The sequence below is a fragment of the Cervus canadensis genome, chromosome 9, assembly GCF_019320065.1.
Source record: "Cervus canadensis isolate Bull #8, Minnesota chromosome 9, ASM1932006v1, whole genome shotgun sequence".
Taxonomy (NCBI): Eukaryota; Metazoa; Chordata; class Mammalia; order Artiodactyla; family Cervidae; genus Cervus; species Cervus canadensis.
In genome coordinates, this window is record NC_057394.1 from 16,061,812 (window position 1) to 16,087,001 (window position 25,190).

The 25,190-nt window shown below is 43.3% G+C and overlaps 1 protein-coding gene across 2 annotated transcripts in view; it reads right to left on the reverse strand.

The window, feature by feature from the left end:
* LOC122447587 (ATP-binding cassette sub-family C member 4-like) overlaps window positions 1-25,190 on the reverse strand; it is a 405,286-nt gene that overhangs the window by 146,702 nt on the left and 233,394 nt on the right. The window contains exons 1-3 of one of the 2 annotated variants that reach the window (XM_043478282.1): window positions 16,047-16,541; window positions 9,821-9,931; window positions 9,151-9,271 (exon numbers count right to left, since the gene is read on the reverse strand). The exons of the other annotated variant lie outside the window; for it this stretch is intronic. Coding sequence (XP_043334217.1) covers window positions 9,151-9,271; window positions 9,821-9,931; window positions 16,047-16,120 — 306 coding nt within the window. The 5' untranslated portion in view covers window positions 16,121-16,541. Of the gene's footprint in view, window positions 1-9,150; window positions 9,272-9,820; window positions 9,932-16,046; window positions 16,542-25,190 lie in introns of those variants that run through there. 2 annotated transcript variants of the gene reach the window in all.

Genomic DNA, 25,190 nt, shown 5'->3' on the forward strand with positions numbered 1-25,190 from the left:
GAAATGAATTTCAGTGGTTTTTTTTTTTTTTTGATATTTTGAGTATGTTGGCTATTTCCCACATGGTATAACATTGACTATTCTCAATTAACGTCTAGATTTGATCTCTATCGACTTTAGCTGGTCTAATTGACTGCAAAACATCATCCACCAAGAAATCTCCAACACAAACCCCTTTTTTTTTTTTTTGCTGTATTGGGTCTTCATTGCAGTGCGCAGGCTTCTCTTGTTGGAAAGCGCCAGCTTAGTTGCCCTGAGGCATGTGATATCTTAGTTTCCTGACCAGGGATCAATCCTGTGACCCCTGCATTGGGAGGCAGACTCTTCACCACTGGACCACAAGGGAAGTTCCCTGACGGGTTTGTTTTTGTTAGCTCTCTTCTGTCTGTAAAATGTTGAGGAACCCACAAGAGGAAGAGAAGGAGAATCCAAAACTCAAAACACAAAGCATAACTAAAAAGCATTTTCTGCTCAACTAATTACTGCCTGATCAGATTATTTACAGAACGCAGACCCCATCTCTCAAATGGATGTGACACTGAAGCCCTGCACTCCTGTCTTGTTCTACACACACATGTTCACAGGCTGTAACACCTGCCTTACCTTCTACAAAGTCACAGGAGATTTCATCTACTCCAGAGAAGACAAGACTGTTTATTGGAAGAATTATGACTAAGATGACCATTTCAGAAGAAGATGACCAATTCTTAAGAACACAAAGGCTCACTGTTACATTTCAAGCAAGCCTCATCATTTACCCCTGGAGGCACTAAGAGCTTAAGAAGAGCCCCTCATAGATTGTAAAACACACTGTTTATACACTTTACTGAGATAGAAGTCTGGAGACTTACACAGAGAATCAAGAAATCCAAACTACACATGGCAGTCCTAGCTCAGATAAGATCAAAGGAAGCCTAGTGCTGCAGGCTACAAACCTGGGGCTATCTACCAGAAGCCCAGTGGTAACACCTGCCATCCCAAAGTGTCCTAAAACTGTGATTCTCTTTGGAAATCACTTGTGTCCTATCAGTTCAGTTCAGTCTCTCAGTCATGTCCAACTCTTTCTGACCTCATGGACTGCAGCTTGCCAGGCTTCCCTTTCTATCACCAACTCCTTGAGCCTGCTCAAACAGAGGTCCATCGAGTCAGTGATGTCATCCAACTATCTCATCCTCTGTCGTCCCTTTCTCCTCCTGCCTTCAATCTTTCCCAGCATCAGGGTCTTTTCAATTGAGTCAGTTCTTCGCAACAGATGGCCAAAATATTGGAGTTTCAGCTTCAGCATCAGTCCTTACAATGAATATTCAGGATGGATTTCCTTTAGGATTGACTGGTTGAATCTCCTTGCAGTCCAAGGGACTCTCAAGAGTCTTCTACAACACTACAGTTCAAAGGCATCAATTCTTCAGTGCTCAGCTTTCTTTATAGTTCAACTCTCACGTCCATACAAGACTACTGGAAAAACCACAGCTTTGGCTAGATGGACCTTTGTTGGGTGTTATTCAGCTATCTATTACTCATCTATTTGATTTCTAACATCATTTCAATTACAGGAGGAGTAAGAGTAATGTCACCCACCTAAAAAAATACTAATAAATGTAAGAAATCCAGCAAAAAAAGAGTATGAAATAAAGGCAGGTCATTACCACCTAAGAGTCTGGGTTTATCTCCTGAGAGAGTCTTTAATACTCAGTTGAGCAAACAGACTCACAGAGGAGTAATGCCAGTCCATGGCCTATAGCTTCTACTCTTCTGTCTATTCTTGATCCTAACCCTCAACTAGTGAGGAATAAAACAACTGAGAAAATATTCCCTATCAAATTTGAAACTAACCACATTAAAACTTTCTGGATAAGCAGGCACAAGATCAAAAATCATGCCCAAAATTCTTCATCTTTGACATCAGTCGAAGTTTGATTTGAGAATATTCTTTACACAAACCAATTGAGAATAGAGTTCTTACATCTTCATAGGAATTCTTCACAACTATGAAACCATGAAAGATTTTTTAAAAGAGTCTAATATAAAATGACACCATTCAATCAAGGTTCTACAACAATGTCAGAGTCTCTGGGACAGATATTTCTTGGTAGAGTCCTTGGTATTCAGCCTCCTGAAAGCATTTGACTTTCCTGCTTCTTAGGGGAAATTTTCACAGGGTTAAGTGCTAAAATTTCTCTACTCAGTATAGTTTCTCTGTTACATTTCCACATGTACTTAAAAGGTTTCTTACCCAACTCCACCATCTCTGCTTTATGAGAAAAATTAAGAAAACACAGAAAACAGAAAAAACCTATATCAGACAAAGAAAAAATGTTTGAGTGAAATATATAAGCAGAGAAAAGTAAGCTTGTGGGAAAAATGAAGGGGCAATTTACCTTCAGAAATGGGGGAACAAGCGACAAACAGTAGAGTTGAGAAAGATCCAGAGCTAAGGAGGAAGAGCAGTGAATCTGGGAAAATAATAACCATTAGGATGCTAAATATAACTTCACTCCTCCTGACACAGTGGTCTTCATCCTGACTGCACCTTAGCATCACTTGGGAGGGGTTAAGAGCACTCTGAGGCCTGAAGTCAAGCCTCCAGAAACTGGTTTAGATTCAACTGATTAAGGATGGACCTTGAAGTTCTCTCTGCCTGGAAGATTCTGGATGTAGAAACTAATCCCATGGAAGCATCTGCTATTCTCCTGCATCATCAGGGCATTTGGGCCTGGAGAGGCCGTGAACCTGCTTTGAAGGACTTACAAGTACCACAAAAGGTTTTACCCTGAGTTCCATGTTACATATCATACTTCTAAGAAAATTCCTTATGAACCCAAACTCTTGAGACTCCAAAGATGAAATTCAGACCTTTCATTCAAAACCACAGGAAAAAAATAAATGTTTATAAAATATGGTATTTACAAAATTAAAATATGAATCAAATTTGTAATTTACAACTAAAGAGGGAGAAGAATTAGAATGGAACAAGGATACCAGTCTTCTTTAAAAATAGCCTCTTCTGTTGATTTGACTTTGGAATTATGAAAACATTATACACAATTGTAATTATAAAGCAATCAAGTTTTCAAAATCAATTTCTAAAATTTCAGAGTAAAATAAAACAAAAACTATATCCATCCAGTAGGTTGGCAGTTATACAAAAAAGAATTATTAAAAGTGGTTTAAAAAAAATGAAAACACATTCCCTTTGTGATATGCCTATCTAAGTACAATATAAACAACAACAACAATATGCTTCCAAAAGTCACATTATGGTTAATAGTATTGATACTATAAGATTTGTAAATGAATAATTATGTTGGTATCATTGAGAACTGGGATTAACTGAAGTTTCTCAGTTGTGTCCGACTCTTTGTGACCCCATGGACTATAGCCTGCCAGGCTCCTCTATCCATGGAATTTTCCAGACAAGAATACTGGAGCAGGTTGCCATGCCCTCTTCCAGGGCATCTGCCCAACCCAAGGATCGAACCCAGGTCTCCCACACTGCAGGCAGACTCTTTACCATCTGAGCCACTACTAGGCATGGCAGAAAAGAGAAAAGATGATGACAGGAAAAGAGATAGCAATCTAAGAGTAAAAAGATAAGGTAAAAGCACTACCATCCTGAATCCGATTTCGATTGGAAATATCCATATAAACTCAAGGTCTGTTTACTACAAAAAATGTATACTAGCTTTGTCCAGTGAAAAAGCTGAGAAACGATAGCCAACTCAACAGCAATGTGCACCCCTAGTGCCCAGACCATAGTCTCTAAATACCATTTTCTACTAGAAGGAGCCATGGCTGCTTGGAGAAATGGAGATTCCAGGGCTGGGGCAAATTTGTACTTAAAGATGCACAGCTTTTTTTGTGTAATGATAAACCAGAACCTTCTTGTCACACCAGAAGGCAAAAAATTAGCAAAGATTTCTACAGTTTGCACAAAAGACAGGAGTCCTGGGAAGAGACCTATTCTATTCTTAATGGCAGAGGCTGGTTTCACATAAGGCTTAGAAAACTCACTGCTGTTTATAGGCCATTGTGACAGAACAAGAACTCTTGAGAAAAGTCACTTTTAGAAGCCAACTTTTCTGGCTTCTAATTAAAAGTTTCTGGCTAATTAAAAGTTTCACTTCTAAGCAGAATTTTGAATTTTTCACCATTATGAAAGCAATCTTTTTAAAAAGGAGTCACCTGTTTCCTCAACTTATTAAAGATAATGGATTGAGGGGTATACTCTAATCAGAGTATGAGTGAAATAGGTGAGGGAGATGAAGAGGCACAAACTTCCAGTTATGGGAATGTAATGTACAACATAGGAAATACAGTCAATAACACTGGAACAACTTTGTATGGTAACAAAGGGTAACTAGACTGATCAGGGTGATCATTTTATAATGTACAAAAATACTGAATTACTATGCTATACACTTGAAACTAATATAATATTGTAAGTCAATCGTATTTCAATATTTTAAAAAAGGTTTTCAATGAGACAGCAAAAACACAGTTTTTTTTTTAGATGAATTGAAAAGCATTACCCTCATATATTTCTCAAAGTCATCACTGTGAATATCACTAACATCTCATGGCTAATACTATGCTCTCAAAATCAGCAGGGCAGGTCTGCTCTGCAGTTCCCTGTCTGCTTGGCTCAATGTCCCCTCCTCCTCTCCCTTGCTGTGTGGTCCTCAGTGGTTGCTCTCAGCCCACAGTATCTTTGCCACCAGCAGCCACTCCTTAGTCTCCTGGGTTGAGCAAAATGAGGGACACGTGGAAGAAAGGGTTGGGAAATAAACACAAAGCCCACTCAGCTCTCAGGGAACCAGCCTCGAGTCCCGGCACAGAGCCCAGTGTGGGACGCAGAGGATCCTGTTTCCTTCCTGCGCATCAGTTGAGCTCTGAGTGAAGGTTTACACACACATGGGCTTCCCACGGACTCCACCGGGACCAGAGACCATCAGTAAAAGTGGATTCAGACAAAGGACAAGTGACCGGACAAGGCCGGGCCACTTCTAAGGGTCCTGGGAAGAGAACATAACTTCCGGCCACACCTCCCCCCTCAGGGGAAGGGACTGGGTGAACCCACTCTGGCTCTCTGAGGTCACCCCACATACACACCAGCAATGGTGACCTCACCTCTCAGAGAGAAGCGCAGATGACCTGGGAGGTGGTCTCTGTGACTCAGGCCCAGGCAGAGATTTCAGGCTCCTCCTCTCCACCCTGAGGGCCCTGGGCAGGCAGAGACCTGTCCTCCCCACCCGCAGTACCCGTGGAGGTGCACACAGCGGCCAGGTATGCTGGGAACTCTCCGGCTGTTCTGTTCTAATTAGGGGTGACCAGCAAGTGCTCCTTAGTCTGGTACTTGTTTCTCTGAGAGGTAGAGATACTCCTCAGTTCTCATAGGACAGTCGATGAAATTCTCCAGGCCAGAATACTGGAGCGGGTAGCCTTTCCCTTGTCCAGGGGATGTTCCCAACCCAGGGATCAAACCCAGGTCTCCCTCATTGCAGGCAGATTCCTTACCAGCTGAGCTATCAGGGAAGCCCTTCTCATAGGATGGAGGTTTTCATATCTCAAAATTCTAAAACCCGAAAAGCCTTACCCTGGACTAGTGTCACCCTACATTTTCTCACTGGTGCCGCCAGGAGTACCTGGGAGGCTCCGCTCGTGCTGTGGGTGGTAAGACCACACTGCTTGGGATCATGGATGATGCACAGGGTGTTCTGTGCACCTGAGGGATTAAAAGAGGGCTGGAGATCAAAAAGGAAACATGTTTGTGTTTTAGAAAATCTTGGGCTAAGTTTAGATCTTCCACCATCTAAAATATAAAGAACAACAAGCAGTATAGATTGATCACAACATGGGAATTGCTTCAGAAAATTAATTATTTAACTAGTACTGCTAGTAGTACTACTACACAGATGAGCCCCTACATTTACGTCCTCTATTCCCCACTTCTCCGCCATGACCACACAACAACCAACCTCCTGAAGGGGCCCAGGGCTCTACCAGTTGCACCTTATGCAGCCCCTGGTCTGGCCTTCCTGGATCCCTAGCAGGAAGTATTACTGGAGCTGGAAAACTGTGAAATCAACACTCCCAGCACCACAGTGGGGAGGATTCCATCTCAGGAAGAACCCCAGATCCTTTGGCCTCTCCCTCTATGCCTGTTTCTCCCATGAGCTGCCACAGCCAAGACCCAGGACTCATATTAGAATGGGATCCATACAAGGCTTAGTGACACTACTCAAGGGGCTAACAGCCCAGGACAGAAAAAAAAAAAACAAAAAACCAGCAGCTCAATTCAAACCCAGCCACATGGGCTATGCTTTGAGACCCACTTGACTTTAAGACTCTTTAGCATCTATGCCAAAGCCTTCAACTGTGTGAATCACAATAATCTGTGGGAAATTCTGAAATAGATGAGAATACCAGACCACCTGACCTGCCTCTTGAGAAACCTATATGCAGGTCAGGAAGCAACAGTTAGAACTGGACATGGAACAACAGACTGGTTCTAAATAGGAAAAGAAGTACATCAGGCTATGTATTGTCACCCTGCTTATTTAACTTATATGCAGAGTACATCATGAGAAACACTGGGCTAGAGGAAGCACAAGCTGGAATCAAGATTGCCAGGAGAAATATCAATAACCTCAGATATGCAGATGACACCACCCTTATGGCAGAAAGTGAAGAGGAACTAAAAAGCCTCTTGATGAAGGTGAAAGATGAGACTGAAAATGTTGGTTTAAAGCTCACCATTCAGAAAACTAAGACCATGGCATCCGGTCCCATCACTTCATGGGAAATAGATGGGGAAACAGTGGAAACAGTGTCAGACTTTATTTTTTTGGGCTCCAAAATCACTGCAGATTATGATTGCAGCCATGAAATTAAAAGACACTTACTCCTTGGAAGGAAAGTTATGACCAACCTAGATAGCATATTAAAAAGCAGAGACATTACTTTGCCAACAAAGGTCCATCTAGTCAAGGCTATGGTTTTTCCAGTGGTCATGTATGGATGTTAGAGTTGGACTGTGAAGAAAGCTGAGCACTGAAAAATTGATGCTTTTGAACTATGGTGTTGGAGAAGACTCTAGAGAGTCCCTTGGACTGCAAGGAGGTCCAACCAGTCCATCCTAAAGGAGATCAGTCCTGGGTGTTCATTGGAAGGACTGATGCTGAAGCTGAAACTCCAATACTTGGGCCACCTCATGCGAAGAGTTGACTCATTGAAAAAGACCCTGATGCTGGGAGAGATTGGGGGCAGGAGGAGAAAGGGACGACAGAGGACGAGATGGCTGGATGGCATCACCGACTGGATGGACATGAGTTTGAGTAAACTCTGGGAGTTGGTGATGGACAGGGAGGCCTGGTGTGCTGCGATTCATGGGGTCGCAAAGAGTTGGACATGACTGAGTGACTGAACTGAACTGAACTGAGCATTTGGTACCAAAGAGAAACTAGAGAACCAGGGACAGCAGAGAGAGACCTGCTCCAGGATATGATCCAACATTAAACCTGAGGCCACTCATCCAACCAGGCACCTGGCATGAGTCATAAGCAGACACTGAGGCCCCAGGGTTTCCTGATAAGCAGAATTCATGAGAGCTCTGCTGTGTGAGGTCAGGAAATCCTGTACAAACAGGCCATACCAGCTTGCCATCTGTGTATTTCAAACAGAGATTTTTTGTGACTATGTGGAAATACCATCACTGGGACAGCTGCACACGGGACAAAGAAGGTCTAGGACAGCCTGAAGGGCTCCTGCTCCGTCTCCCACCCGCTGTCCTTCACAAGGCACTGCAGCATCTAGGTGGTCAGAGCCCTCTCTCAGGTGGCACTCTGCCCCACATAGCTGTCCCACCCTCTGGCACAATGGCCAATCCTCTTCTGACATCAGTGAGAACTCCATCTCCCAGGACCACCCAGTCCCCTGGGAGCTGACAGACTCTCTGTCTCTCCAGTTGTGTGGGGCGGACTTCACCTACCCACTGCCCACTGCCCATAGTGCCCTTCAGTACAGTACAGCCTTTAAACAAGAGCCACGCCACCCACCTGTAAACCACCTGGCTCACCCACCTCACTCCAGCACAATGGACTGAGGACAATTCACCACCTTCTCCACCTAAAACACCCCTTTCACAGCAACTGCCTCTTCCATCCCTCCTGCTCACACACTCACAGCCCACCCGTGTCCCTAAGGCAGCGCTAAGGGACCACGGAGAGCACGAGCCACCCAGGGGGTCTGCAGCAGACCTCCAGCAGGTCAGCCAGAGCAGGGGCTGCCGGCACTGTGTCCCCAGGTGGACTGTCCTCTGGGGGGTCTTGACCCAGGATCTTCAGGGTTACAGAGGTCACTGACCTCACAGCTTTCCGCATCTGGTTTGCCCTGCACATTCCCCTCCTCCATCATCTGCCAATGCCAGGCTCCCAGGATCCCCCTTCAACCAGGAATCCATCCCCACAACCAGGGAGAGAAAGCAGCAGGGAGGGTGCACAGAATTCACGGTGAAGCTGGAGCTCCTCCCCATGGGGGCTTTGGCTCACAGTGCCAGCCCACGGGGAAGGGGGAAGCCTGGGGAAAGGTGTGCTCTTAGGAGTTCTGGGCAGCTACAGTCTAGACACAGGGCTCTGGGTTCTGTTCCCCTGGTGGAGGAGAGGTGATGGTATCTTCTTAGAAAAGCATTTATCAGATGTGACCTGATCAAGGTAACAATTTTTACCTTGTTAAACTATAACAAAAGTACCCTAAAATGTACCTTATTCTGGGCTCCGGTCCAAATTACCTTCCTCTAAATCACAGAGCACATATTGCCTGAGGCTGCTGGAATCTTCCTTCGGTCAAAGATCAAGTCAAAGATCAGTCAGCGTTTATACTGAGCACCAGGAACTTTGTAACATAATATAAAATGTCTTTTATTTCAAGGCTGTCCTTCCACAACACTCTTTAATTGGTTATAAGAAACATAGTAACCCCTGGAGTCCAGTCCTTGCCATTCTAAAGATAAATACAACTTCTGAGCTCTATCATGTTTCCGTGAGGGTCTATCCTCAGACCTTAGACTACTGGCCTCTCTCCCCACCCATCCTGTCCACCTCAGTACTGAGACACATACACCAAAAAGCAATGCACAGTATGAAAATCTTTTACCTCAAGAAATGCAAACATTCCCCAAATTAAATAGGATTTCCAGTAACACTTTACGATTGCTTTCATTAAGGAAGGCTCCTTTGCGTCTTTCTGGGCTCTCTTAACTTCCTGATCCCAGTACCTGCGACGAGAAACAGAGCACAGTGAAGAACAGCGTGTCCCCCATAGGGAAACAGGGGAGGGGCGGAGTGGGAGATGGGCCTTCACTACAGGGCGCTCTGTGGGGCCCCATAGATGCTGGCGAACTGCTCACAGGGCTCCTGAAAGATGAGCGGTGCAGACTTTGAAGTACCAGAGAAACAGGCCTTGAGGGAAAAGTTCCATATTCTGGAAAAACAAGTTTCTGCCGAGATTTGCTGGATTCACAGGTCAAGAGCAGCTCAGGAGGGCAGACACCCTCCTCCAGGGACCCCACCTCTGGGGACAGAGCTCAGCCTCCAGAGCTGTGGCTGCGGGCTCCCTCCACATCCACAGATGCACAGGGAACATGGGCTCCCCCAGCCTCCAAGGTGGGCTAAGCCCAGGGTCAGCCTGAAGTGTTGAGCATGCAGAGTCAGGGGAGGAGTCTCAGAAGAACCCAGAGGAAGGCAAAGCCCCACCCCCCCACACACGTTTAGCCCCACATGGAAATTCTCACTCTCCCTCCCTTCTCCCTGCTGCCTGTGCTCACCCTTGCAGCTCTTCTCCAAGGCGCTGGGAGCGATCTTCCGGAAGCACCGAGTACATGTCGTCTGGTTCTAATTTCCGTTTGTGACCAATTTTAAACAAGGGGTTTAGCCACCTGTTTAACATTAAAAGGAGAGTAACATACATCCAAATTACACATCTCTAATTAGAAACCTACATTCATGGACATTGTTTAAAATAAAGTCTACATTTTAAATACATAAAGATACCAGGGGAAATTAGACATGTGCTTACACACATACATTCTAGGTATAGGAAAGTCATGCTGGCTTATACATGGTATAACAATTAAAGCAGGCTACTTGTGACCTACTGTACACACATTGTACTGCTTTAATTATTAAGGAAAAAATATATCTAGAAATGAAAATAAAGTAACAGTGTTTCAGGCAAGCAGAATAGAGCTGAATGGCCATTGTGGGTAAGGCTGCAGATATGTTCCTGTATTACTGAGGACTTAAATCTTCTGAACTGTATCAGATTCAAGGATACCTAGGTAGTGCTAGTGGTAAAGAACCCATCTGCTAACGCAGGAGATGTAAGAGATGCTGGCTCTGTCTCTAGGTTGGGAAGATCCCCTGGAGAAGGATATAACAACCCACTCCAGTATTCATGCCTGGAAAATCCCATGGACAGGGGAGCCTGGTGGGCTACAGTCCATGGGGTCACAAAGAGTCGGATATGACTGAAGCGTCTTAGCACCAGTCATATTCAAAGCAGTTTCAACCCTGAGGTCAAGATCTCCTTAGATCAGCTGTCAACACAGAGGGATTTTTACAGGGCATTATCTTATGGACACAACACCCTGAGTCTAACAGGCTCTGGACCCTGACCTCCTTACAGTCCTGTCAGACTCCCCTCAGCCAGAACACTCATGTGAGCCTCTTGCTGACCCCAGCCTCCTGAAGTCATTCTAAAGATAGGTAACACTTTCCCAACTAAAATGCACAGTTGATTCTTCTTATGGTCCTCTGTGCTATCACTCTCTGGCAGATTCATTTATCTTAAAAAGTAACATTCAAACACCCAAAAGGGCTGGAGTTTTACTGACTGTTGGATCTGTCACCGTCAGCCTCAGTTGAGGAATAAATATAGCTCATCAGACTTTCAGAGAACTCCATTAGCAGCTGACAGCATCACCAAACTAGGTTTAATTCCTCCACACCCAGGCTTCTGCCCGGGGACATCAAGGTTGCCCCCACTGCCACCACACCCCTGCAAAGGCATATGTGTTAGTCAAATCCCTGTTTCCTGGGGGTCCAACCAACTGTTCACTATGAGCCCTCCACCTACAGGCATGGGCAACTGTAGACAGTTACCATGCTTATGGGCTCTGGGGACAGGATCATACCAAACATGGAGGGGTCTGGCCATGCAGTAAGTACCCTGGATGGAAGGGCACCACCATGAACCTAATTGTGACTCAAGAAAACCCAAAGACAGTGTGTGCAGCCCTGAGGGAAGTTTATTCCTCGAGGCCCCTATGGCAAGGGCCACCCACTTTGGGCCATCAACTGTCTCCAAGAAAACTCTACCAGGGGACACTGGGCTGTAGGTTGTTCACACCCAGATCAAGGTTACATTCAGATTTTAATTACACTCACACAACCTGTGAATCAAAGGGGGCCATTCATCTAATCAGGAGGGGAGCTGGGCTGGTAATAGCAGTTGTCACTCTTGTAGGATCCCTAGTGAGCTTAGCATGAGAAACAATTTATAATACTCTAACTATATACATACATATACATATATATATATATATATATATATATATAAGTCAGTCAGAGACTGGCCTGGGTAAGGAGGGAAACCAGTTCTAACCTTAGAATGATAAAATCTCACTGGACCCTCTGGCCCACATGACACTTGACCACCCCAAAGCTCTTGATCACCTGCTGGCTGATCAAGGGGGAATTTGTGCCCCAGAAACCATTTCTTGTTGTTTCTATGTTAACACAAGTGGTCAGAAAGAAGAGAGGGCATCCCAACTGCCAGAGAAAGCTGCTTGCAGACAAAGACAAATATCATATAGTATTACTTATACATGGAATCTTTAAAAAACAGTACAAATGAACTTACCTACCAAACAGAAATAGAGTTACAGATGTAGAAAACGAACTTATGCTTACCAGGGGGTAAGGGAAGAAGGGACAATTGGGAGACTGGGACTGACATATATAGACTACTATATTCATGTCCAGCTCTTTGTGACCCCATGAACTGTAGCCCACTAAGCTCCTCTGTCCATGGGATATCCCAGGCAAAAATACTGGAGTGGGATGCCATTTCCTTCTCCAGGGGATCTTCCCAACCCACAGACCTAAACCCAGGTCTCCTACACTGCAGCTGGATTCTCTACTGTCTGAGTCACCAGGGAAGAATATATAAAATAAATAAGTAATAAGAACCTACTGTATAGCAGAGGGAAGTCTACTAAATACTCTGTAATAGCCTTTTTTTTCTTTTTTTAAAGAAAAAAATCTTTTTTAGAAAGTGGATATATGTATAATTGACTTACTTTGCTATACTCCTGAAACTAACACAACATTGTAAATTAACTATACTCCAATAAAAAGAAATGTTTTTAATAGACAGGCCACTTGACTAAATACTCAGAACAAGAATGGCCTGACTGAACAAATTTGTAACAGTTTCAAAAGAAGGATTCCCAGCTTCCCTGGGCTTCTAAGGCCATTCTTAGAATCCCTACAATTACTCTCCTCCTCTTGCTCTTTGGTCCATGATTCGTCAATTGCCTCATTAGTTTTATCTCTTGGAGAACTGAGACAATCAAGCGGCAGATTATCTTTACCCAGGGCTATAGGAAACTGGGACTCTAGCTTGGTGACAATCAGATTTATTTTGCTTGAATCAGGAAAATTCTGATCCTCTAACCCAACATGTGACAATGCCTAAGTTCAGCAGAAAGCAGTATCAAAAGACCAACCTTTGCCCCTTTAGACTCCATCAGCAACGAGGAGCAGTAAAAAGGAAAGGCTGTTGCCCCAGAATTATATCCCTGCCCCTTTCTCAAATGGAAACCAACTGCTCTTATCTGAGTTTCAGACTTAATCATAAAAGGAAAGAGAAAAATAAGAACTGATTAGAACTAGCCAGGACCCAAATGGCAGAAGACCTAACATCCAGTAGACACAGAGCATCGTTACACATTCACTGTAATATATTAGCTGCTAAATGACACACCCACCAGGACCACTACAGTTGACAGTGGCTATGGCAACAAAGTGAAGAGCTCATACAAAGACTAAAAAGGAGTGTTGTCTTAATTTCAGGTCCAAATCACACCCCGTCCTTGCATAAACCATGAATATTCCTCCCTCTCTTAACCTGATTCCCTTCCATTTGCTTCAGCCCTGCTAGATACACAGTGTCTCAGCCCAAACTGGGCTGAGAGGTTATTTGCAAACTAAGTCTCCATCTCTCCATTCTTTGGTCATTGAGCAAAGCTTGTACTCTACCATTCTCACCATCAGTTTACTTATTGGTTGTGGGAATCTGAGTAGAGAAAGATACTCCCCAGTCATGATAAGGGGTCTCAATCTGGGCTAGGACCTAGGCACAAAACCAGGCAAACAATTCTATGACAAGCACAGCAGTTACATACACAAGGCACATAGATTGCAGAACCAGACAGCCTGACTTGAAATCCCACTCCACTGCTTACTAGCTGTGTGATGGTAGGCAAGCTACTCAACCTCTATGCTTCAATGTATTTAGGTGTGAAATAAGAAGTGATAATAGCTCCTTCCTTTCCGGCAGAAAAACTGGAAATGGGTGCCAACCAAAATAAAAGTCTCCACTTTCCATTTCTATGCACATACATTTTGAAAATCAATAAACAGAATGTGCTTTGAGAGTTTCTTGCCCTACATGAAATTAAAGAGACATTTGTCTATTTTGCTATTATTTATGGTAACCACACACATATTCCTTCTTCTAGGACCCTCTTTCCTTAAGGGCCATCAAATAGCCAAGAGATGTAGCCACATACACTGAATATATCACCATCAAAACAAGCATAGGAGCTGCCATCCCCCTGGGGATCCCCTAGGCTGTCCCATAAAAGAAGTATCAGAATTTGTGGGAAAGATGAATGAGTTAGGGTCGAGAAACAAAAGATCTAGTAATCATCCAAGTGTGATTAAAGTCCAAAGGTTCAGGCCTGCCTTTCTGTAGTCTCAGCTATTAGATGAAGACGTCATTTAAGAGCTTCAGCACTCTGCAGCGTTTTTCATCTGTGTGTTTCCTCCCAGCTCAGGGACCCTTCAGTGGTTTCAGGACCATAGGACTCCTGGGCAGGACCATCTACATCAAGACCATGCACTGCTTCTCTGAGCTAGAGATCTGGATAAGACCCCACAGGTTTCAGGGACCCCATCCCCAGGGTTTGGTCCTCTGTCGGGAGCCATTTTGGGAGATCCCACCCATGACAAGGTCATGAGGAGAAGACCTGAAATGCAAGGCTGTTTAGGCTACAAGGGACCCTCCAGGTTGACCCCGGTCTCTACCCGACCCTATAGCCTTCCCCTCTTGCTGTTGTCCTTGTTCGTCCTGTTGCGGATCTTTGCGTTGCCTGCTGAGAGCTCTCCTGCTCCTCTTTCACTAGGTAAAGGCCAACAAAGAACCCTAATTAATAAATCTCCTGGACGCTGGTTCCCTATGAAGGGGCCAGGGATGAAGGAAATGTTTCAAGTAAAAACCCTTTTGCTGGCACTCTGGCTTGTTTGGCAAATACATACTAACGCACATGACTGCTCACAACACCTTATTCATAAAACAGCATTAAGAACCTGATCACAAAAGGCCCTGATAGGCACAGAGCCCTTCGGGGGGTGAGAAAGCCCTATTAGAGAACACAAAAATTATTATTCTAAAAGTGCTTATTAGATCAAAGTTTGATTGCTGTTATTGTGCTGAGGTTGTGCAGTAAAAACTATTGTTAATATAGTTAAGGATTTAGAAAAATTAAGAGTTTAGCCCTAGTGTGGGAACAATAAGATAATTGTTAATTTTAATCAAGAGTGCTAAAAGAGAGGCTGCCTCACCAGAGCCACAGAGTCTTTGTGTGTTAAACTTTTTAGATAAATTTAGCTGAGAACTTTTGCAAAAAGCCTGACATCTGCTTAACAGGATTGTATTTCTACTATGTTGCAACCTGCTGTACCATGAGATTGCAACTTTTCTGTTTTCTGCTAAACTCAAGGCAAACTAGAACAATAAAGAATAGACTATGGAAAACAGTTTTGCTTTTACCTAGATCATAAAATGTTAATAGGCCCTAAGGCCAGAAGATAATGTACAAAGATCCACTATGAAAGAAGACTCTCATGAACAAAGAAGTATGCAGAAAACACCCTGGTTTCCTGAAGGACAAAGCAGACCGTAATGTTAAACTAAACTTTGTATGCTTATCTTTCACCTCCCCTTAGAAATGTACTAACTTAGGGTATAAAAGCTACGGTAAAAAATAAAATGCAACCAGACCCTGCTGCACACTCCAGTCTGGTCTCTCTCTCTCTCTCTCTTTCTCTCTCTCTCTCTCACTCGCCAATGCCGTTCATCCTGAGGGTACCCCTGGATCCTGCTGGGGCTGGACCCCAGCAATCCTCAAAGGTGGAAGCGGAGATATTTGCAATAGGGAAAGGGGCTGTGGTCAAATAGACACTCTGCTCCTGGCTGTGTGTCCCAAGAAAAAGCAAAAGGTGTTCCAGAATCATGTTCCCATTCATTTCATAAAAAACAATTGTGTTTTGTACCCACATGAAATTGACCACAACTAGGTACCAGGACAAACAGTTGACCACACAGGGATGGAGGCAGGGAGAGAAAGAAAGACATAGTCATGACTGGGGGAGAGAGGGAGCGCAGGGCATTTGGAACTCCGATGTTCACCTAAGGAACATGGGGAAAGGTGGGGACATTATTGGAAGATGGCAAAGGTGCAGGGCACTGATTAGATAAAGAAAGGTTTTTCATAAGCTGCTTGTTTGGGGTGAAAGTTGCAGCTTATTTCAGAACTGACAGCAGCTGAGCGGTTCTGAGGCAGCTGGATAAGGTGGACACCAGATCCCTGGGTCCTCCTCCCAGCCCTACTCCCACCAGCCCCCTTGTCCCTTGGTTCCCAACAGAAGCCGGCAGTGTCAGGCATGCGCCCGCGGGGACTGTCACAGCTCAGACGGGGCGCTCACCAGACAAACAGGCGCGAGCAGAAGTTCGCCTTCTGCAGCGGGTTGGTCTTCACCTCCGGGGACACGGGCAGCATCTTGCCGGCCAAGGCGGACACAGACTGGGGTCGCGCTGCTTAGGTGACGGTGGGGCTCCCGCTGTTCCTGGAGACGCTGGCGTGGATGCTAGAGACTGGCCGCCCCACAGGCCCACTGGGCCGGAGCCTGAGAACACCTGCTTCTGAGAGTGGAGTGTCCTTTGTGCACCAGCTCCCACCTCCAGGAGTGAGAAGCCTCCACGGTCCACCTTTGAGGCACCCGCTCTGTGCAGGTCTGCCACAGGCATAGGATGGATGCAGCATGCGACGTTTGGGGCTGCAGGACCAAGGGACACCCAGGTAGATGCTTCTAGAAGCCCCACGCAGGTGGGAGGCAAAGCTACGAGCTCTTTGATGAAGGCACGCAGGCTGACTGAGTGGCACAACCAGCTCAGCTTCCTGGAGCTCACCTGGCTGCAAACTCTGCAGAAGTTCCTGCTCTGAGTCCAGGCACTCACCCAGAAGGTGGAGAAGGGAGGCTCAGCCCCGCCCATCTCTGCTGCTCAGAGGCTCCCCATGGGCTGCAGAGGAAACCAGGAGAAAGCTGGCAGAAGGAGATAGCAGCCCACCCTCTGGGCACCCTGCCCTCATCAGGACCAAACAAGGGCACTGCGGGAAGGTCTCCAACTGGAATGGAGCAGGACCCTGAAGGAACTTCCTGGGATAGACCCTACCCCCACCACATGCCCTCTGCCTGTCTCTTGTGTGTAGAAAAGCTTCAGTCTCCCAGGCCTCCTCTGAGTCACAAAGGGCTGGCTCAAGGATGATTAGAAGAATGTGAAGATGTAATAACAAAAAAACTTCATCAATAGATTAGCCACACAGCAGTCACAGAATCTTTATAACAGGGTCTGGTGCACATTCCTGAGTTATTTTGCAGATGCTAAAAAGTCCACCAGGTAGAAGAAGTTAACTGCATGATGACCAGGATAAACAGGAACCTAAGGATTTATGATGATAACCTCTGTTACATTACCCTACTCAACATCAATCGGAATAGTGCATGAGCTAATGAAGTACTCTGGACTCTCTCCATCAGCTTGCCTTTAAAAATCCTCCCCTGAAATCCACTGGGGAGTTCCAGCCTTCTGAGCATGAACATCCTGTACTCCTTGTTTGACCCTTGCAATGAATCCTTTCTCTGCTCAGAACCCCAACTTTTCAGTTTGTTTCACCTCAATGTACATTGGGCACAAGACCTTGGTTTGGCCAATACAAACCAAGCACCAAACATTTGACGATGGCCAAGAACAGGTTTAGCACAGATTATGGTTATAGAGCTACAGGACTTAGAGAAATGTAACAGAAGATTAGAAGACTTCAAATGATCTCAAAAGATGAATTCATGCTGTCATTAGAGATCTCCACAACATGTGAGATGCCTTGCACCTCACAGGTTACATTGTGGGGGGACTCTTGTGAGCTTTTTGCTGCCCTCTTACAAGGGGAATTTGGGACAGAGAGATTGCCTTATGATTTCTTTTGTCATGAACTCAGCTCAATAAAGCTTGAAGAGAAATCTATTTTAAAGAAATCCTTAATGTATTCAAACATTTTTTATAACTCAAACATGTAATAGTGGCATATGTTATAGAACACAGGTTATGTGCATTTGTGGGGAACTTACTTCACTTTTAATTCAAACAATGCCCTATTCAAGGAGGGTTATTTGTTTTACAGATGAGAAAAATGAGGCTCAAAGACGGCACTTCTCCAAGGTCTTCGAATCAGTAAATGATGAATCTTGATTTGGATTCAATCCAAGTCCACCATGACTGTCCCACTGGTGGATGGTCAATGTGTGAAAAGTGCCAAGAATATGCCATCTGAATGAATCAATGACTGTAGGACTGAGAACAAAATCTTGGACCCTCACTCATAAGTGGTAAGTTATTTGTGTAGCTACCTTACCAGCGCAGCAGCTTTTCTTCCCTTTCGTTCTAAATGAAGAAAGATCAAAGTTTGTGGGGCTTATAACAAGATCACCTCATTATTCTTTGATAATTTTCCATGCACTCTGGCTAAAACAGTGTTATTAATAATGACTTTTAGCTTCAGTTATGCAAGATGAATATGTCATGCAGAACTGGGGTATGGCAATGTGGCTACAATTGACAGTTCTGTACTGTGTCCTTTTCATTTGCTCAGAGAGTAGAGCTTGGGGGTTCTCAACATAAAAGAGAAAAAAAATCCAAATGATTAAGATGTGAAGTGACAGATACAATGATTGGCTTGGTATGAAGAGCATTTCAGTACGTATGTATGTCAAGTCATCAAGTTGTACATCTAAATATATACAAGTTTTGATTGTCAATTAGACCTCAAGAAAGCTGGAGGAGAAATCAATTTTAAAGAAGTCCTTAATATATTCAAACATTTTTTATAACTCAAACATGTTAACAATGGCAATGTGTTGATTATTTTATATTGATGGACAGGATGGTGATTTATTATACTATTTTCTTGATTTTCATGCATGTTTGAAATTTTCTATTGCAAAAAGGAAGACAGAGCTGAAAATTGTCAGTTTTCAAGTATCCATCTTTCTGGTGTTAACACTTTCTCAGATAATGCAACCTATAATCTAGATAATCACTCCTCACCTAATTTCCAGTTGTCTTTGAAATTCTCTACATTTTCCATCTCTATAAATGTTAAGCTACTAGTTCTACTTCCAAGATGAAGAAATTGCTTGCTGAAGTTGGAAGTCTGGTGACTTCCCTTGTCACTATTCTGCAGACTGTTCTCTTCAGTTTACTGATCTGAAATGGTTCAATACTATGACTAAAGGAGCAATAACAAGTAATGGAGAGGATGCAGAGAAACTGGTGTCCTCATATACTGCTGGTGGGAATGTAAAATAGTACAATCACAAAGTTACCACGTAACCCAGAAATTTTTCTCATAGTTATGTATCCAAGATAAATGAAAACATATGTCCACTTGAAAACTTAGCTACAAATGTTATAACACCATTATTCATACAAAGGTAAAGGTGTTAGGGGTGGGAGGAAGCAAGTGTACACCACCTTATGAATGGGTAAATGAAATTTGGAATTACATGCAATAGGATATGATTTGTCAAGATAGATACACTGCTGTATCCCACAAAGCAGATGAACATTGAATATATTATGCCAAGTTATTGAAGACAGCCATTGACTCGAGTGAGGAGGACAAAACATTATCTTAGGAGAAATTCAATCTTGTTGGACTTGATAATTCAAGTCCAACAAACAAGTCTCAGGGATGCATGGTGGAAATCCATATCTATGCAAACTATAAATTATTATATGGTTTACAGAAGGGGTCCTCAACCACTGCTCTGTGGCCTATTAGGAGCCAGGCCACATAGTAAGAGGTGAGTGATGGGCAAGGGAGAGAAGCTTGATCAGTATTTACAGCCACTCCACTCATCACTCTCATTACCACCCGAGCTCTGCCTCCTGTCAGACCAGGAGCAGCATTAGATTCACACAGAAGCACAAACCTTATTGTGAACGGCCCACCTAAGGGATCTATGTTTTGTACTCCTTATGAGAATCCAATGCCTGATGATCTGAGGAGGAGCTGAAGGGATGATGCTAGCTCTGAGGAGCACCTGCAAACACAGATTATCATGAGCAGAGAGGCTGACGACACAGAGACCAAGATAAGTCAACTGCTTGCAGACTCAGATCAAAACCCTTCCAGTGAGTGACAAGTGATAAGCTGCATCTGCCGGCAGGCTGTACAGCAGCACATGAGTCGATGTACTTCAATTGCACAGCTGCATCTCATGATAGGCTTTAAGTCACAATCCGACACTAATTTTAGTGTGCACAAGGCCTGCCCATTATTTTATTTACCACTTCCATCAGTGGCTCTTTTCTGCACTGCACACTTGTCTCCATCACAGTTTTGGTAAGCTCACAGCTAACTTTACCAAAATGAGTAAAAAACTAACATAGCTGGAGAGCTTCTTTGATCAGGGGGAGAGACCCAGTGACGAGACAGCGAAAGACTCTGAGACCGCCAACAAAAAGGAAACTTCATTTAAGATAAAATATCGAGAGTTCTACTTCAATTATGGGTTCATTGCAACACATATATGTGGCAACCAGCTATCCAACAAACAAAAGAGGCTGCATTCAATGCCAAACTGGATCTATGGGGGTGACAAGTGAACACTGAGATTTTTGACATGTTTCAGATATTAGCAGAGATTATGAAAGAGACTGAGCCAGGACATCTTTTTCCCAGCTGGTATGTGATCACCTATCTCAGCTTTCTAATGAGTTTGAGCATTATGTCCCAACCAAAAAAGACTCTTGATCTGGGAAGGAATGGACTGCAACTCATCTGTTAATAAGCCAGGTGTCTTGACTTTGTTCATGCTAGAAAGAGGATCAGCTTCTTGAGACTGTAAATGATGATAACCTAAAAAGTTATGTTTGAGACAACTTCAAGTTTCCATACGTTCTAGATTACAGTTGAGGCAAAATATCCTGCCACAGGATTTTCTCTGTGGCAGAGATTTCCACAAAGCACTGAAAAGCCTGCTTCCATTTCCAACAAGTTATCTTTGTAAAGCAGGGTTTTCTGCAGCAACAGCAACCAAAACAAGATCACAAGGTAGATTGGACATAAGGAACACACTTCGGGTGTCACTCTCTCCCATCACCCCTGGATGAGACCATCTAGTTGTAGAAAAACAAGCTCAGGGTTCCCTGATTCTGCTGTATAATTATTTCATTATATATCACAATGTAATAATAAAAGAAATAAAGTGAAAAATAAATAAAGTGATTGAATCATCTCGAAATCATCCACTCTCCCTGGTCTGTAGAAAAATAGTCTTCCATGAAACTGGTCCCTGATTCCAAAAAGATTGAAGATGACTGGTCTACAGGATCTCTGTCTAATAGTCAAAGCTTTAAGTGCTAAATCTGCAGCAGGTATAAGAGCAGTACTAAAATGGTTCAGCTGAGATAATGCTGGTCCTCAAGCATTTTCAACCAAGACATATAGGAAAATGGGATTCACAATTTAAACATAATCCTCTGGGTATCCATAGTTCTGAATATAGTGACAATTTCTCTATCACTCCTCCTAGTAATATATCCACCTCTATAAACTCAGGAGTGGGCACCCAGCTGAAATCTAGCCAATCATCATATGCCATGTACATGTCCAAAGGGCTGGGCCCAGAGATAACCTCATGGCTAACCAGACCAACTGGATTTCTTCCTTGAGAATATTGAGCGGTGGGGGCGGGGGGGGGGGGGGGCGGCGCAGGGGGAGGGAAGGAGGGGGTGGGGGTAATTTTTGTTTTATTTTTTTCTGGAGCTAGAAAGGGAAAACCTCTCTTCCCTTTCTGATGAGGGGGTTTTAAGGACATGACCCATGATTGTAACCATGTGCCCCATTTACATAGAGCCTGAAAGAATAAAGCAGGCACTCAGGGAAAGTCATACAGTAAATATTTATTAATCACCTACTATTCCAGGGGCTAGGGATACATAAGTGAACAGGAAGAGTGGTATAAAGCAGAGTCTCAGTGACATCAAGTCCCTAGGGCTCCTGAGGCTAACAGGATCCCTCCTTGGATGGTGTGACCTCCTGGAACAGAAGCTGTCACTTTCCAGCTCGTGTCCACTGACTCTTCTCCAGGACTAAGGAGCTCACTGCTTATCTACAGCTCTCCACTTAGGGTCTCTTTCTAGCTATGGAAGCACACTGGGGCCATATGCAAAGCAAGCCAAAAACCTTGGATTCAACCCTTAACCAGTGATGGATGGGGACTGGGTAGATAACCAATGCCTTTGCCTGTGAATTGGAATAATTCTGTCTACCAGGGTGACCCCAAGGGAAGGAGCCCAGTTACAAAAGCAGTAACTTTCTTGCTAACACACTTTTTATTGGTTTCCTTCCCTTGTTTATCTCATTTCTCCACTCCGTACATGTGTTTTCCTAGGATCACTTCTAAAATAAGCCACTTTCACTCAAATGTTTGCCTCAAAATCTATGACTGGGGAACCCAAACTATGAAACCTATGAGGAACATCATTCCAAGTATTGAAAACTATATTCACTCCTTCCATGAACCCATGAAAACCCTTTTTAATATTTTATAATATTAATGCTGTAGCACTCTTCACATGACAATTTTGAGGTCTTGAAATGCATCTGGTCCAAACTGAGGTATGCTTTAACTGTACAATACAACACGGATTTCAAAGACAGCATAAAACTCTTTTGTCTCAATGATTTTTTACATTTATTACACGTTGATTTAGTATTTTTGACACATTGGTTTAAAAATATCTTACTAATATCATTTGTCCCTTTTAACTTTTTCACATGGCTACTACAAATTTAAATTTATAGATGTGGTTCACTATATATTTCTGTGGACAGCATGGCTGTAACCAGTGGAAAGGCTTTAGCACCAAAAATTTCTCTCCCACTCAAGACAGCAAATAAGTAAGTGTCATGTTAGTATACAAATTTCAAGTGTGATCTAATTCATGGAAAGAAGTCACACTCACATTTCAAAACCTTGTTGTTACTGATGAGTTCCCGTGTCACTTCCCACTGGCCCTCAGTCATATTTGCATCGTTTCACTGTCATATAGAGCCCTGATGTAAAAATTTAAACAAAACTTCTCAATTTGGGCCAATGGCTTCCCTAGGGGGTCAGTGGTAAAGAATCTGCTTGTCAATCAGGAGACCTGGTTTTGCTTCCTGGGTGAGGAAGATCCCATGGAGAAGGAAATGGCAACCCACTCCCATATTCTTGCCTGGGAAATCCCATGGACAGAGGGGCCTGGCAGGCTACAGTCCATGCGATCATAAAAGAGGCTGACTGAGTGACTAAACAACAACATTAAGATATTATAATAATACTGGGAGCTTCAGTTATTTTGTGTTCAGCCTTTTGGAAAACTAGTCCATTACTGAGATAAGTTGTCCAGAAACTAAGAGTTGATAAGGGTGTCCTTAGAAAATAATATACCTAAAAAGATGAAAACCCTGCTTTCATTAGGCTCACAATCTAGAAAAGGAAAAGGTAAAAAGAAAATTGTAGCAAAATAATACAAATAATATAGACATATAAATATATTGATTCTTACCTATTAAATTAGCAACAATCTTTAAAAACCAGAATACCCCATGGTAATGAAAAGTGTGATAGGCACTGTAGTCTACCATTGGTAAACTGTACATTAGAAAAGCCTTTTCAGAACATAATCTGACAGTACCTATTAAGAGCCTTAAAAATGTTCATTGTCTTTGACTCAATAGGATTTTTACTTACAAGATGATGAAGGCAAAAAAGTCATTTATAGAAAACTATTTGTGCACAATTTTACTTATATACCAAAGTTTCTCAGAGCAGTGGTTATTATTAAATTCTAATAGGATTTAGAAATATCCTAACTTCTAAGTTTAGCAATAGCAACATGACTGAACAAATTATGAATTATTTTTAAACAAGTGCTTTTGAACATCTACCATACATCTACCCTTCAAAGCACTGGGAACTGCCTACAAGATATGTAAGGTTTATCTTCTCACAGTGTTTACATTGAAGTAATGGGAGATAAATGGTAAAAAAGTAAATTGATGAACAAGATAACATCAGGTTTGATGAATATGAAGAACAGGAAGTGAGAGTGGCTGGAGATGGCTGGCAAGCCCTGATTTAAATTGGGTGGTCAAGAAGGCTGCTCAGAGGAGAAACTTAGCCAAAACCAGGGAGTCAGTCTTCTGCAAACCTGGGAGCCAAAAAAAAAAAAGGTAAAAACAAAAGATTTTAAAAATCTATGGTATTGGATAAAATAACTTAGGTGAGTGTAGATTAAAAGAAAAAAAAAAAAAAAAAGGAAAGGGAGATCCGCTCTTGCATCTGTCAGAGGAGGAAAACTGCCACCCCTGAAACTGGGGAGGCCCATGGTGAACAGAGGAAGTTGAGGCTTCCCCAGGGTGAAACCACCATGGGAACCTGCGCTTGGGGAGGAAACCAGAGCCGTAACTGACAAACTGCTGGAGGCTCTGTGTGAGCAATATGAAAGTAAAATCTCCAGGGGGACCCAGTCATGGGGGGACTCACAATATTGTGAGATTTACCTCCAGGAGCTTCACCAGGATCCTACAGGAAATACCAGGGGAAATCCCCCCAGCCTTCCTGCTGGGAGTGGGGGGATGGGGAGTGGCCAATTTGAAATAGACCAGAATACTCAGTCCTCTTAAGAAGGCCTTCCCTAGAGGAAAACTAGTACTAGAGTCTAACCCTCTAGGGTAATAACTGAGCCCAACTGACCTGGGAGAAGGGAAATACCCAACTCCAGCTGGCTCGAGCCATTCTGTCCCACATAACGGGAGGGGTGGGGGAGACAAAAATGAGAAACACTTGTGAGGTTCACAGTCCAGAGGCAGAGGCTCACTGAGGGACTGAGACCTAATCATGGGATCTGCCTGCCCTCACACCTCACCTCCGCATTACTAAAGCCCTCTTGTAGCAGTGGCTTTAATCCAGGACATTGTGTCTGCATTTCAAGAAAAAGTTACAAAGGCACATCAAAAGGTTAAAAAAAAAAACAAAAAAATATTTTTGAAGAGACAAAGCATGCACCAGAACTAGACATGGCAGTGATGTTGGAATTATCAGACCAGGAATTTAAAAGCAACTATGAAAAGAATGAAACTAGAGCACTCTCTAACACCATACACAAAAATAAACTCAAAATGGATTAAAGATCTAAATGTAAGACCAGAAACTATAAAACTCCTAGAGGAGAACATAGGCAAAACACTCTCTGACATAAATCACAGCAGGATCCTCTATGACCCACCTCCCAGAATATTGGAAATAAAAGCAAAAATAAACAAATGGGACCTAATGAAACTTAAAAGCTTTTGCACAACAAAGGAAACTATATGCAAGGTGAAAAGACAGCCCTCAGATTGGGAGAAAATAATAGCAAACAAAGCAACAGACAAAGGATTAATCTCAAAAATATACAAGCAACTCCTGCAGCTCAATTCCAGAAAAATAAATAACCCAATCAAAAAATGGGCCAAAGAA